Below are 15,795 nucleotides of genomic sequence, written 5' to 3' on the forward strand. Positions count from 1 at the left end.
GTTTCTTCATTAGACTATAGTTGATCTACATATTTTGAAAGATTGTCTTCCACACTATTCTATAATGTTAAGAGTTTCTTTATGTATTTTTGAGTTCCGTTGCGTAGAACTCTGGTTCTTAACCCAGAACTCTCGACAAATCATCAATGTACAACAGGGCAACATGAACATTGTGTCCAGTTGGTGCAGTGTAGTAAAGCGAAATTGACACAAAATTCAGAATTGAAGCATGAGAAACATCCAAAAAAGAAATTGCATCTTGTATTGAATAAATATTTCAATGTTAAGTGAGCAAAGCGGAAAACATGTCGTTCATGTTCCACTTGCTGACAGTGTAACATAAGCTTTCAGCAACCAAAAAAATAGATGGAAGGGCGACAATTTTGTACCGGGATTAAAAATTTGAATTACGATTAGGAAGATGATACAGACTAGGGCTACAGCTACAGCTACATATTGTACAAAGGAACTGACGATGAGTATTGGAAGCTCCACTAATTGTCTGACGGGGCCTCCCAAAATAGGCTACCTGTTTGGAACGAGAGAACAAATCTCAGTTATGATCCTTAATGGATACTTGACAAGGAACAACATTCTAATAAACATGCTCAAAGCCTAAAAAAAAGAGTAATGCTAGGGACCCAAATAATTTATCAAATATTTTATCAAATCTCTCACGTGGGTGTGGGACCCACACACATGTGGATTTGTATGGGTCCCACATCCATGTGAGAGATCTGATAAAACATTTGAGATTCGTAACATTTTCCTAAAAACAAAGAGTGAGCCATACATAACCAGATCATGAAGAGTGTTATAAATGATTACGAGTTCACCATCGATAATCCACTTTATGTTCTAGTTTCATCAAAACTTTTTGGTTACTGCAAGCGCATATATGCAATGTGTCAATTCTGGATCCTAAAGTTTTCAACCTACACAACCATACTAAAGCAGAAAACCAAAAATAGCAATGGGATCAAAACAGCAAGAGCAGCATTTACGGAAACAAAAAGCATATATACATAAAAAGCATAAAATATGTAAATGTTGGCCTGCTTCCTGAAATTGATAAGAACATTTTTTTTTTCCCCAGCTATTGAAGTGGTTATAATACAGTACATAGTAAGCTAATTAGCATTTCTACGGGCATGACTTCAAGGCATCATATGCGGATATTGGTACAAGGAAAAAGGACATTATATACCCTTCTGTGAGCTAATGATTTGTGATCTCAAGAGTCAAATTTGCCAATTGGTGGCATATCCACTCTCAACACATTACATATGAATATGATGAACTAAAGGAAAAATGACAACCTTGACACAAAATTTGAAGTGCTAAACCACTTGCATTACAATGACTCAATGCTAATTTTTTAACCCACAACACAATTATTCATGAATGAAAACACTGTCAAAGCATTTGCCTCTGAACATCCCTATTCAATTGTTTTTTTTATATTTTATGGGTAAAAACAAATAAAATAAAATATAATTGTTGTTTCAATCCAAATAAGTAAAAGAAAAAGGTACTATCCAATGTTGATCAGATCCCAATAACCAGTCAATAAACCCACTAAAAAGCCACTATTCCTTCAGCATTATCTGTATACCACATCCACATGGTTGCCCGAAACTTGAACTCATGTTCTCATGCTCAAAAATTAATTGGAAATTTTTCAAAACAAAGACTAATTGCAAATATTATATAACATGCATCTGAATAAAGCTATTCTTTAAAAGTAATTTTTAAAATGTCAACCTCACAAGAAATAAAGAATAATGGGATTCGTAAAACAGTGCGAACCAAGGACGACCATAGTGTTGCTAAAGGAATATACGTAAATTAAAAAGCCTAAAACAAATATCATCAACCATTATTTTAGCCATACAGCCCAAAATGTAAGTGTAATTAGTGAGACATAATTGACTCTATATTCTTGCTATGAGAAACAGAACCTTAATATAAAGGTTAACTTGGCATATAAATTCTACCTGATCAAAGGGGATCCATCGTCTTCCAGCAATGAAAGCACAGATATGACAATGACACCTAAAAATATATTTCTGACTGCAACTAACTCGAAACATCTCTGAATACACCTTTTGATTCATCATAAAACCATCTGCAAAACAATTTCATTCCCCAATAAATAAAAGCCACAATAAGACAATTCATCTCCACCTGACTGAAGATTAGAAAAAATAAATGATAAACACACTCTTGAACCATAAGACGACCAAACACAAGTGCAATGCAAAAACACAACCATAAACACGCACAGGAGGCTTCTCTAAACCATGCAAATTTCATAGAAAAGGAATTTGTAGGCAGCAATAGAAATACAAGGAACAGATTTGAGAAACAAGGAAACGCACTTGAACAGGAAAAGTGGTTGATCATTTGCCCCAGTCCCCAAACGTGATCTCCTCTCATTTTCTTCAATAAACTTCCCTGGCGGAAGAACTTCACATGGACCTCGAATCAAGCCAGCCATTATGGTGCTACCATGATTAGACTCGTAAACCTACAATGGACCAACAAGGAGTTCATACAAGCCCTACAATGTTGTTAAACATGGATTTTTTGCTTAAACCCCAAATCAGAAAGGATTGAAAATACTTGGTCATGGCATCATCAGTGAGCAGTAAATTGTAGGATAACATTTTGAGTAAGTTACTGTTTCAACAAAACCTAAATGTGTAACCAATTTGGCCAAGACCTGGGTCTAGAAACCAGTAATTGGAATGACAACCTTACAAAAAACCCATTGTCACTTTTTTACATTATCACCCTAACTCATTGACATTCGCAGCACTAATCAGGACGGGAACTTTCTAAATTTAAGCTTGTTGACATGCACGTAGACAACAAAATTAAATTAAATTAAACAATGGATATAACAATTACCTCATTGCTTTCAGGGTAACACGGTCGGCCAACTGCCTCTGGCAAGTCATCAGGGAAGTAGCATCGATTGACGATAACCCACTTTGATCTAGTTTTGTTATCCTCCCACATGGCCTGCAATAGGAACGCAACGCTTCTCCATATAAAGACACTATCATAGAATTGAAATGAAAAAAATGTTTCTTCTCGACAAAGAAGAAGTTCAGTGATTCCTACGAGCAGCTACACTACAGGAATAAATCTACACTTTACATGGCTTAGAACCTAGACTGAACATTGTGTGCAAGTCAGGCTAGGACAGCCATGGAAAAAAACAAGGTTAAAGCAGTCTCCTAGGCTCATTGGATTGCATTATAAGCCCAGCAGGTGTGTGCTGGTATAGAAGGGTTCCAGCACACCTGAAGTGCCATTATACCTCTTATAATGCAAACCACTATGAGCTAAAACTGGACAAGGTTCACACCCTGGCTGCAGGCAGTAACTAAAAAATCAAAAACAAAATAAATATTGAAGGTATCAAGAGTACACTTGTACAAGAGTAATTGCCACAATATCCTTGGAATGTGCAACAACTTGCTTACCTGAAGCTTAGAAGGCATCAGTTTGTCATTTTTAGAATGAAAAAGTGCATGATCCTGCACTTCGTACACAACTCCGTTGATGCAACATGATTGATAATATGTCTTTTCATCCACAACTTGAAGTATATCACCAATCCAATCAACATCATGTGAACCATCTGATGAAGGCCTAGCATGCTCACTAGCCAGAGTGATGGTTCCAGAAATTTCGACAGGTTCAGATCGTACAACTCCTTGCTCCTTTTGCTTAATCTCGTCATTTGGATTGCCATCAAAATTTTTGCTACTATGAGATTTCCCTGAATATTTGACAGTATCATTGCTGTCATGGCATTGCATTAAAGGAATTTCGGCACTGTTTAGAAGCCCTTTTTGGTCATTATCTTGGGGGTCACTAGAGGCATGCAAGTGATCCAACATCTTCGAACCTATCTCAGATGGTTTTGAAGCAGACTGTCCTTTTAACTCCAGAGCCAATTTCTCTTCAATTGGTCTTTCAACTGATGAGCCAGCAGCAGAAGAAACACAAGCGGGCCCTGGGGTTCTAATTTTGTCATTTGGACAAGTTTCGAAATGACGCTTGTCATCCATTTTTTCTCTACTTGATAAAATATCATTCCCTTGCAGTTCTATTGCATTTAGCTGATTAAGACTATTGCCCATGCTACCAGCAGGAGCACTTTGTAACCCAGAGCTTCCATTTGCTGTTATTTTTTGCTGATTTCCCTTCTCACCTAATGTTGCCACTTTCTTCTCTGGAGACGACTGAACCGTTGCAGCAATGGACAGCACTTTTGGTGCATTTATATTTCTCGTGACACGACCGTATTTAGGGGGCAAAGTTTTCCCATTGCTTAATGACAAACACTTAAAGCAGTGCCACTCACCTCTAGGAACTCCTTTTTGATTGTGAGACTGGAGACATTTTAGGTGATACCCCTTCTCACAAGCATCACAAATGAGAACATTTTCCACCTCATTAATGGTAAGCTTGCACACTTGACAAGTCAGAGCCTTACTCATGTAATCTCTTGAAGGAGGAGTCCATGTGGGTTGCCCTGGAAGCTTTGGTTGTAACAACTTCTGAACAATTTTACTAATTTCACTGTGGCCATTGCTAAGCAAAGGAGCTTGAACAAAGTGTATGCCTTGCACATGGTGATGCATAGTCGGCATATGTCCAGATGTGGTCTGAGTGATCAACGGTTTAGATGTTGCTGCCTGAGGAGCTACTCTTGATGCAGTTAAATCCGCAGTTCTGTCCACCTTAACTGAAGGATGCGGCAGCACCTTATTATCTGGTCCAGTTTTACCCGATGACACAGTTAGGGATTGTTGAGACCAAGCTGGAGTTTTTACCGGTGTGTGATCTCCAGAAGAATTTACTGCACATGGATGGTATGTCAATGATTATTAAACAAATAAAAAATCATCACAAAAAATAGAATGCTGACAAACAAATATAGAAATATGAAGAAGAAGAAGATGGTAACTTTGCATGCCAAAGTTGATTTTTACATATTTTGATTGATGATAATCTCCTACAAACACCCAAGCCCCTTCCCAGCACCCCCTGTCCCATAAAACAAAAACAAAAACAAAAACAAAAACAAAACAGAACAAAAAAGCATACGGACAAACAAACAAAATACACACCAAGAGCGGTAGGAAGTATTAACAACTGTCAGAAAGTTAGAAAACCAGCCGAATATTTGGATTCAAGCAAATAACAGTATGCAATGAAGCAAACCTTACAAAGGAGATACCCAATCATAATAATGATGGTGGTGGTCATGTTCATTTTTGGTACCATCCAATGACGTTCACAATTTGTAAAGAGAACCCTTATTTTATATATAATGGCCTTTCCTGAAAGGAGAACACCGTTTACACTTTGAATTTTGTGCACAACTATTCTCTAGATAAGCTATCCATGATTTGCCAAACAGATCTTCAACTGTTAAATGAGGTTGAGAAAGCAAAGGAAGGGTTACCTTGAATTTGTGACATATAAGATGAACCATTTGATCTTGGATCCAACCTGACATGTGGTCTGTCAACTCTAGGCAACACTGAAGATGAAGAATCCCTTCCTAGAAGACTAGTAGGTAATCCACTGGAAACCACAGATGTTCTTACTTCACTCGCGGGCAACTGATACGGTAAAGATGTAGAATTTGCAGCTTTAACATGAACTAAAGGTGAAGCAGGTTGGAAACCTCCAGAAGAATTCAGTGCAGGACTTGGCTTATCTGATGGAAACATTTTAGTAGTATGCAATGCCCCACGGCTTTCAGCTGCTGTACCCAAGTTCGTTTGCACCCGCTGAGATGAATGTGTAGCGGTACGTACAGAAAATTCTTCAGATTTTTCCATCTAAAAGGGAAGGTCAAAAACATTGGTAAACATCAGTAAGAAAACAAGTGGCATAATTTAAAAGCAACTTGGTCATACATCATAATCAATACATGCAGAACAAATACGAGTTCATAGAGCAAAGCATTAACCAGTAGAAGTCATCCAGAGAAAAAAGCCCCCACATTTGAACAACTTTCAACCAGCCAGAAACTAAGTTCACACCCAAAGCTTGTGCCAAACTACTATAAATTTTTAGCATCTAATTATACTGTCTTGGGACAAAGAGGCTGGAGTGAAGAAAACATCTCTCTAACAATCAATGGAAAGAAATTGAATTCCTGAGGTACCCATTTGTTCACTGATAACTAATATAATATTATAAACAACCCCTTTACAAAAATTAGTTGCCCATTTGCAATACAAGGAAAACTGATATTTAACTAATTATATTCTGATGGACATGGATGGTTTTAAATATAAAATATATATTCCCACTTGACAACATAAACCTGCTTGCTTATCAACTATTTAGCTAAGTTTGAGAGAGAGAGAGAGAGAGAGAGAGAGAATCCCATAGCATCGCGAGCAGCAGCCTGCGTAAAAAATTAATAAATGAGTGAAACTTCAAAACACAGCACATTATGAATATTTGTGTTTTCTTTTTCTCTTCTACAACATACATACTATAAGTGCACATATATATATATTGATAAATACATACCATAAGTGCATATATTAATATGAAAGCCGATGCCTAGGTTTACGGCTGTTGGCATGAATTCGCAACTTTTTACGCTCTTTCCTCCCATATCCTGCCTCCAAAAGAAGAAGAAGAAAAGAACCCAACATTCTATCATGTCCTATTATCATCTCTCAAACTAGTAGCCTGTTCTTGAATTCCTTGATTTTCCCCTAACCTTAAGGCCTCTATTTGATGGATTTACTTCATTATTTATGTTCATTCCTAATTTTAAGGTGTCATTAATATCAAAATTTTAAACAAGGTCCTAAGAGGATACAAGAATCCTAAAAAGACATTAAGGAGCTCGCGAACAACAGCATCCACAGAGGGGAGAGGAGATCGGTGAAGGATGCCACCACAGATAGCCTCATATTGAGGAGAGAGAGCCGTTAAGAACTGCACTAAACGACATTGCTCCCGAAACTCAACATAAGCATCTAGTGTCTTCAGGTTAGATGATTCCATGAGGGCCAACTAATCCCAGAGGCCTATCATCTCAATGTAGAAATCTTGAATAGACAGATCCCGTTGACGAGCTCCCTGAATAGCTGTTTCCAACTCATACCGTTTGGCAAAGTTCGACTGCTGATTTGGGTGTCTCTCAGTCTTCTCCAACCTCTCTCTATTGCGACAACCGTAGTGTTGTTCAGATTGCCCATAATACTGTCTTCCATGAGCGGACTCAACACAGTGAGATTGATTGTCACTTTGTTCGCCAGCATCTGCAGTCTGCCTCTATCTCGCTTCCTTTCATCCCTTCGGCTTTGCAACTTGCAAATTTCTTCACCAAGATTCACACTACCGCTCGGTTTCAATTTCTTCTTAGCAAACTCTCAGTATTTTCTGCTAAACCACCTTGAGTTTGAGCGGGGGTGTGAGAATATATTATTGTGTAGAGTCCTATTAGAAGCATGATTGTATTAGAGTCCTAGAGTCCTTCTTGGTTTAGGAGTTAGGGCTATATAATCTAAGGTCTAATTGTAATCAAAATACAATTGAATATACAGAAATACAGAAATCTTACAGAGAGATGCATAAAATTCAGAATTAGTCGCTCCACGTACTCTCTCTGGGTTTCTACTACTACTTTTATACATTGTAATCAAAAAAGAAGGAACTGCAAATTACCTATTGAAATGTCATCAAATATTGCAAACATGTGTAAAGATGTATAGTAATATAATTGTCATTTACCACATATAATGTCATAACCGGAAAAAAAGTGTTTCTAAGAGGTGAAGGCCAAAACTTAAGACACTAGAAGTGTAAACCTCATGAAAGGAAGCATACAAGATGCCAAAAACTCACCTCACCTTTCCTTTGACCATCAGCCTACATAGCGATGCACAAGGCATGAGCCCGAAGGCTTTCCAAAACTGTGTGTGGAGGTAATTCATAAAAAATTATAATCAACTATGATGCTTTAGTACTTTTCACTTTCTTTTTGTTTGAAATATTCCTAATCTCCCATACATGCCAGTGTTTCATTGACTGTTAGAATCTCAAATCAACAGCATTAAATTATTGACAATATTACCTTAAACTACATCTTCTAAATTAATTAGTGGGGAAAATAAATCTGCTTCCTTAATTATAAATAAAAATAAGTTTTTTCCATATAATATTAAAAGAAATTTCTCTACAATTTTAATATAAATTTTACTTATACTTCAACGGGTGACGTTTTTGTTTTTAGGGTTTTATTAGTTCACACCTATTGTCTTTGGAAGATATTTGGTTCACTTGTTGTTTTGAAATTGAAAATGCCCCCTTAATTATCCCTCCAAACACTTTTTAAAGACTATTTAAAAGATAGATCCAAACTGCAAGTTTTCTGCCATCAAAGCAATGATACACGTGTCATCTACGAAAGTAAATAACTTATACATGATAAACAACCTATTCCAATCAAATTTCAGAGCAATGGCATTTTTCCAAATAACAACCCTCATACCAAAACTACATTTCAAAAACCCAAGGCCATGATGCAGATAATCAGTCTCGAATTTTAACCAATCCGGCAGTATAAAACTTTATCATACGGTATCTCCACATGAATCTATCTTAACTAAAAAACAAAATTGTACTCTAAATAAATCTTCCCCGCTGGAGACACGTGTCTAAATCCAACCTAACAGGTCCACATAAACATATGGCTTGTTACAATTGCTAAACAAAACAATAAATAAAAAAAATACTTAGTGTCTTCTAAATGCATAGTAAATTTGACTGATGAAAACATAAATACTAAATGAATTGTAGAGTGAAAAAAAATTAATCAAAAACACAAGACCATGATGCAGATAATCAATCTCGAATTTTAACCTATCTGGCAGTACAAAAGTTTATCATACCTCCACATGAATCTATCTTAACTAAAAAATAAAATTGTACTTGAAATAAATCTTCCCCGCCGGAGACACATGTCTAAATTCAACCTAACAGGTCCACATAAACATCTGGCTTGTAACAATTGCTAAACAAAACAATTAAAAAAAAAAAAAAAAACCATTAATGGACAGAACAGCAGTTCCTAATACTTCATGTCTTCTTTCTTTCTTTTTTTGGTTCAACAGTAAGGGGTGTACAGGCCAGCTTGTGCGCACCTCACCTCGACTAATTCCCTCCCCGGTCTGGTCAAAGGCAGGCCATCCAAGCTGGGACTAGGGAATTCACAAGAAATTTCTTTCTTGTGACCTGGCCCCAAGAGTTCACCCCTCAACAATTATGTGGGGAGCATACCTACCAACCATTCTGGACAACTCTCAAGGTCATACTTCCTGTCTTCTAAATTCATTGTAAATTTGACTAATAATCTAATTGAATGAACTAATTGAATATAAATTGCACAATAAACTTAAACTCCATTTCAAACCTCACCTTTTGCTTGGTGAACAACAACTTCTCAGCAATCGAAACCTTCGGAGGCCGAAACCCTAACCTCTGTTCCTTCAACTTATTAAGACCGAGATCCTCAATAACCGCCCCAAACGCATCCCTTGGGAAAACATCCTTGGGAGCAAACTCCTCACACACTTCCACCAACTTCTCCCTCGCCTCCACCATCATCTCCTTCTCCGCCGCCGTAGGACTCCTCCCTCCCCTCATCTTCCCCATCGCCGCCAACACCAACACTATCTCCGCCACTTTCTTCACATTCCTCGCCTTCTTCGCCGCCGGAACCCCCAATTCACCGTTCTCCGCCGTCCTCTTTTCCCCAACCGCCGCCTCCAAATCATCCGATCTCGTCGCCTCCAGCGGATCAAGAGATCCAGAATCCTCCGCAGAATGATTCGAATCCATCTCTCACTCCATACACGAAGAAGGCCTCGAAAGACGAGACTTCTGCTGAGAAACCTGCAAAGGAGAGAAGGGTGAGAAGACATGGGAACCCTAGAGAGAGAAAACAGGGGTTGGAGAGAGAGGGGAAGGGGGGGAGGGAGAGAGAGAGAGACGTTAAAAGATGGATTTATTTGAAAATATGAAATTTAGATCCGTTAAAATATACCTTTTTGGCGGGTAATTGAAGAATGAGGTGGTTTGTGTTTGTGCGTAAGTTAGATATATGGTGAGGTCTTGTTGTTATGAGAGAGAAGGGAAGGGGGGTTTGGGCAAATCTGTGCAGAGCGATATATAGAGAGAGAAAGAGCGTATTTTAGAGAGAGAGAAAAGAGGATTTTATTTTGAAGTGTTAATAGTACTACTGGTGTTATAATAACCAGGGTGTACTCTTCTTTTATGCAACTCCTCTCCGTTTTCCCTCTCTCTTTTTTCTTTTCTTTTTTTTTTTAATTTTAATTTTGAAAAAATTTATTCAAATCCAACATCAAACAAATATTGCACTTAAGTTGAGGTATCCAACAAAAAAAAAAAAAATCAACATATATGAAATCTTCAAAAAAAAATGTAAATTGTATTATTTCTACTGAGATTTTGAAAAAAAATATAATAAGTTGCATAGTTTTTACATAGTTATATTAAATTTTTTTATAATTTTAATTTATGTAACATTTAATCTTCTTTTTATCAATAATTTATTAATTATATAAATGAAAAGTGATATTGCCGGCTCTAACATTTCTCTTTTATAAATAGGTGGAGTGATGTTGAGAAATTTAGTTTTTTTTTTTTTTTGGAACAATATAATGATGGTATTATTGCAATAGTGTATTATGTATGTTAAAATTTGATTACCAAATCAAATAGAATTTTCTCAAAGATTCAAGGACCAAAGTTGAAGAACATGTGCATTAGACTCTGACAGTCAAATTACGTCAATAACAATTTCTCTCCAGGTGTGTTTGATTGAGGGGATAAGGAAGGGATTATTCACTATTGAGATTGTAATCCGGGGGAGGCTCTTTATTTAGCGTTTGTTTTTTTTTTACTCCGCCAGATATGGAGTCTAGCCGGACTCCTTATCCCTCATATGGGGGACTATTGTATCTTAGGAGGGGTATGGGACAATTTTCGAGAGACTATCCACTGTTGGGATTAGGTGATGAGATGATCATTTTGACCCTCTACTATTTAATTATGTATTATATTTAGTAAAATTCAATAAAATTTAAATGTCTCAATTTAAAAATAAAATAATTTTGTTTAACTTGTTATTGATGTTTTATTTATTTAATTTTTAAAAATAATTTTTTATAGATATTTTATTGATGTTTTATTTTAAAATTTTGTTTATAATTTATTGAATTTCATTATTTAAATTTTAATAGATGTTTTATTTAATTTCATTATTTAATTATTATTATTTTTAAAAATAAATTTATTTAAAATTTTAATTAAAAAAAATAACATATATTTTTATTGATATTTTATTTATTTAATTTTAAAAAAATAAATTTATTTAATTATGTAAAAAATAAAATAAAATAAGATTTTATTTAATCTAGCTAAAATATTAAAGATATGTTTAATATTGCTATTACTTAGTAAACAATTAAAAAAGGGTAAAATAGTTCTTTGTTCATTTATCCTATCCAGTCCGTCCAACCAAACGTTGGATTCACTAAAAATAGTTCTTTCCAAACATCTAATCCCATGAAAAAACAAACACATGATACATATCCAATCTATCCAATCCAACCAAATAATCTGGGGGATCCAATCTATCCAATCCAACCAAATAGTCTGGGGGATTCACAGTCGCAGGACTTAAGTTCGATAGATTCTAATACCCCTTATCCAATCCATCCAATCAAACACACCCTTAAAGATAATCAAATAATAACAAACTCAACAATTATTAACTCACAAATAAAAAAGTATCTCCGATTCACGAGATGTCTACCTTATATAATAAGTCGTGCCCTCTTCATCCTAAAAGACTTAGGGGCACTTACCAGCCGGTCTCATGCAAACAAATTAATACCCACCAAGTCCTGCCCTATTTCAGTTTCCAATTTTACCCCTGAATGTCACACCACACGCGTGAATCAAAGAGCATATCACGAGGTCTACCCTGTGCGCGTGAAACACACGCTCCTTCTCAAATGTTCTGATTTGGAAACTATTCTGAGGCGATTTGGAAACCATTCTGAGGCGATTTGCGATTTGAAAATCAAAACAAACGAAGAGATTTTCCCTGTATCTCCCATCGTTTCCAAAGAAATCACCTCTGTTTCGATCAATAATCCGATTCCGAACAGATTTTCAGCAAATCCTTCACCGTTTCGATCTACATTCCCTGTTTCGTTCATCTTCAACAAACATGCGAATGAAACGTGATTCGTATTCATCTTCCGTTCTTCTTTTATAACTATAATTAAGTGATATTGAACTTCATAATAATCACATCTTCATGTTCATTTGCTATACAATAACAGATTTGCTTATTTTGCCCAATTCAGTGAGAAAATTTGCTATAAGAATGATAGATTTGCTTAATTTTCTTAATTGAGTCATAAAATTTGTTATAATGATGGATTTGCTTCCCTTCTTCGTTCATAACTGTAATTGAGTTATAAAATTCGCTATACAATGATGAATTTGCTTACTTTTGCTAATTCAGTGATAAAATTTGATATACAATAACAGATTTCATTACTTTGCCCCAATTCTGTGAGAAAAATTGCTATAAGAATGATAGGTTTGCTTAATTTTCCTAGTTGAGTGATAAAATTTGTTATAATGATGGATTTGCTTCTCTTCTTATTTCATAACTACGGATTTGCTTCCCTTCTTCTTTCATAGCTATAATTGAGTAATAAAATTCGACTTGAAACTATTTTCAATAATAATCACATCTTCATGTTCATTTGTTATACAATGATAGATTTGCTTACTTTTGCTAATTCAGTGATAAAATTTGATATACAACAACATATTTGCTTACTTTGCCCAATTCAATGATAAAATTTGCTACAACAATAATAGATTTGCTTAATTTTCCTAATTTAGTGATAAAATTTGTTATAATGATAGATTTGCCTCCCTTCTTCTCTCATAACTATAATTGAGTGATATAATTCGACTTGAAGCTATTTCCAATTTGTACCATACAGTATTAATTTATGAGCGATATTCAACTTCATAATAATTATATTTTCATGTTCATTTTTCTATACAACGATGGATTTGCTTACTTTTGCTAATTCAGTGATAAATTTTGCTATACAATGCTAGATTTGCTTACTTTGCCCAAATCAGTGAGAAAATTTGCTATAAGATTGACAGATTTGCTTAATTTTCCTAATTGAGTGATAAAATTTGTTATAACGATGGATTTGCTTTCCTTCTTCTTTCATAACTATAATTGAGCGATAAAATTCGACCTGAAGCTATTTTAAATCTGTACCATACAGTATTAATTTATGAGTAATATTGAACATCATAACAATCATACATTTATGTTCATTTGCTATACAATGATGCATTTTCTTACTTTTGCTAATTCAGTGATAAAATTTGCTATACAATTGTTCTCATCTTCATCATGATACTTCATGTTCTTTTGCAATTTGGAATCTAAACTTTGCTACATAGTTATATATTTGCTTAATTTGCATAATAGATTGATAAATTCTACTTAGTTTGCCTAGTTCAGTGATAAAATTCTTCTTAATTTTCAATGTTCATGCTCAATGTTTTTGTACAGATGTTGCCAGCCATCATAAAAGATTACGTCGTCGAGAAACAAGTTTCTCAAAGAAGAAAAAGATTGAAAAAGTTGAGTTTGTTATAGAGCCAACAACACATGAAAGTGAAAATCAACTAAAAGTTAAACCTGAATCTAACATTGACAATGAGGAGCCCAAACAGGAACAACTGAAACAACCTACAGAGCTCCACAAACCAAGAGGGAAGAAAAAAATTGATGGAAGAAAAACTAGGACTGAACAGATACATGATAATGAAGCAAAGTATGTCTACCGTTCCAACATTCAATCTCTTATCAAAATTTTCAAGACAACAAAACTCAAAGAGGAGCATTTGACAGTATTGAGAAAGACACCTTTTTCACTTCTGGTTGATACATTGAGTGAAAACAAGGTTAAAAGAAAAGATTCAATTAAATATGATGATGTGGTTGCAAAAATTTTACAAACTTACCAAATGGATGGAACCACATTTGAAATTGCTAGGAAGAAGCTGAAGTTGAAAAGAAATGACTTCAAATTAATTTTTGGGATTGCATGTGGACAGAAGAAGATGAACCTTGCATACGGAAGAAAAAATGAGGTAGCTATGGTGCAAAGAAGGAAAATAACCGAGAGCAGAATGACAAGTGCTTCAATCCAAAAGTTGATAACGAAACTTCTGAGAAGCAACAACAATGAAGATGTAGAAGATGTCGTTAGGCTTGTGTGCCTTTTGGTTTGTTTGCTTTTATTGTATCCAGGTACTGGGACAACAATTGGTTAGGGGTTCATGAAATACCTCGAGAATATTGATGAAATGAAGTCTTATGATTGGTGTGGCGCAGCAAAACAATATCTTACAAGATCAATAGCACGCAATATCAACCAAATTGATAGAGTCTGCGGATGTGTGATCATCTTATTGGTAAGTAAATACCTCACTTACAACTTGTAAACTATAATATTTACATTTACTAAATACTAATTTATACATTTTTTTTTGTCCTCAACAGAATTGGATATGTGAGTATGCAAAGATCATCAAACCAAATGACAAGAACCCAATCCCAAGATTTGCAAGATGGAACATTACACATCTGGGAGAACAATTGGCAAAGTCATCCTTGCATGATCTGAAACATATTGAGGTATCCGTTCATATCCTTTGTTTTCTTTAAACAAATATTAGATTTTGTTATGCAGTGATAAATTTTAGCAAGACTGATAAATTCTTCTTAATCTTCATGGTGTCACATTTGTGGTAGAAAAATTATTTAGGCATTTCATCTGTGCTAGGAAATTATTCAATAAACAAGTTTTATCAGTGTATAACCTTTATTTCTTTAATTGAGTGATGAATTTTGCTATGCAGCGATAAATTTTCATATGGACTGATAACTTTTTGCTCACAGTTATAAATTTTCTTCGTAAGCTTCATTGGGTGATAAATTTTGCTTAATGTTTCTAATTCACTGATAAAACTTGTTATCATGAAGCAAAATCAAATGATAAATTATTATTATACATTTGAATCACCGAATGATAAATTATTACTTAACTTTGCATCATATCATTCTTTTTAATAATTTTCATTCATGTAGGAAAGCAATTTGATAGACACAATTGAATAATAGAACATATACAGACAATTGCAACCACAAACAAATGATCAGCATGAAGATGGAGAATGTAACTTTGAGGAACAAGAGGAGATTGAATTATCTGAAAAGGAAGAAGAACTAATTATCACAAAGATATTCAGTCTCAGTCCAGGAAGAAATTCACCGAATCCAAAGCATCAAACAGGTGCTCGAAAAAAGAGGAAATCAACAACATTGCAATCAAAAAAGAATGCAAGAAGGAAAGCCAACTTTCAGCATGAAACTGAAGAAGGTCCAGTTCATGTGCAAAGAAATGAGCTTTCTTTTGACAACCTAGAAAATGATGAAGAAGAAACAATGATCAAACAGAAAGTTGGTCCAACAACTTCCCTGCGATTCAAGCATCAAACACCGGCTGAAAAAAGGAAAGCAAAAAGGAAACTTGCCTATAAAACAAATATCTACCATGTGAAAAATAATGAACATACCTTTCAGAAACTAGAAGAGAA

The 15,795-nt window shown here is 35.0% G+C and overlaps 1 protein-coding gene across 1 annotated transcript; it reads right to left on the minus strand.

The window, feature by feature from the left end:
- Window positions 1-243: 243 nt before the first annotated feature.
- On the minus strand, window positions 244-10,315 carry LOC114280093 (uncharacterized). The gene is made up of 8 exons (XM_028222421.2): window positions 10,103-10,315; window positions 9,475-9,951; window positions 5,489-5,870; window positions 3,495-4,879; window positions 2,914-3,027; window positions 2,382-2,530; window positions 1,998-2,128; window positions 244-529 (listed from the first exon to the last, which is right to left on the minus strand). The coding sequence occupies exons 2-7, from the start codon at window positions 9,895-9,897 to the stop codon at window positions 2,080-2,082; spliced, it is 2,502 nt and encodes an 833-aa protein (XP_028078222.2). The 5' UTR covers window positions 9,898-9,951; window positions 10,103-10,315; the 3' UTR covers window positions 244-529; window positions 1,998-2,079.
- Window positions 10,316-15,795: the final 5,480 nt, after the last annotated feature.

The sequence above is a fragment of the Camellia sinensis genome, chromosome 7 (genome assembly GCF_055761805.1).
Source record: "Camellia sinensis isolate YWXY chromosome 7, ASM5576180v1, whole genome shotgun sequence".
Lineage (NCBI taxonomy): Eukaryota > Viridiplantae > Streptophyta > Magnoliopsida > Ericales > Theaceae > Camellia > Camellia sinensis.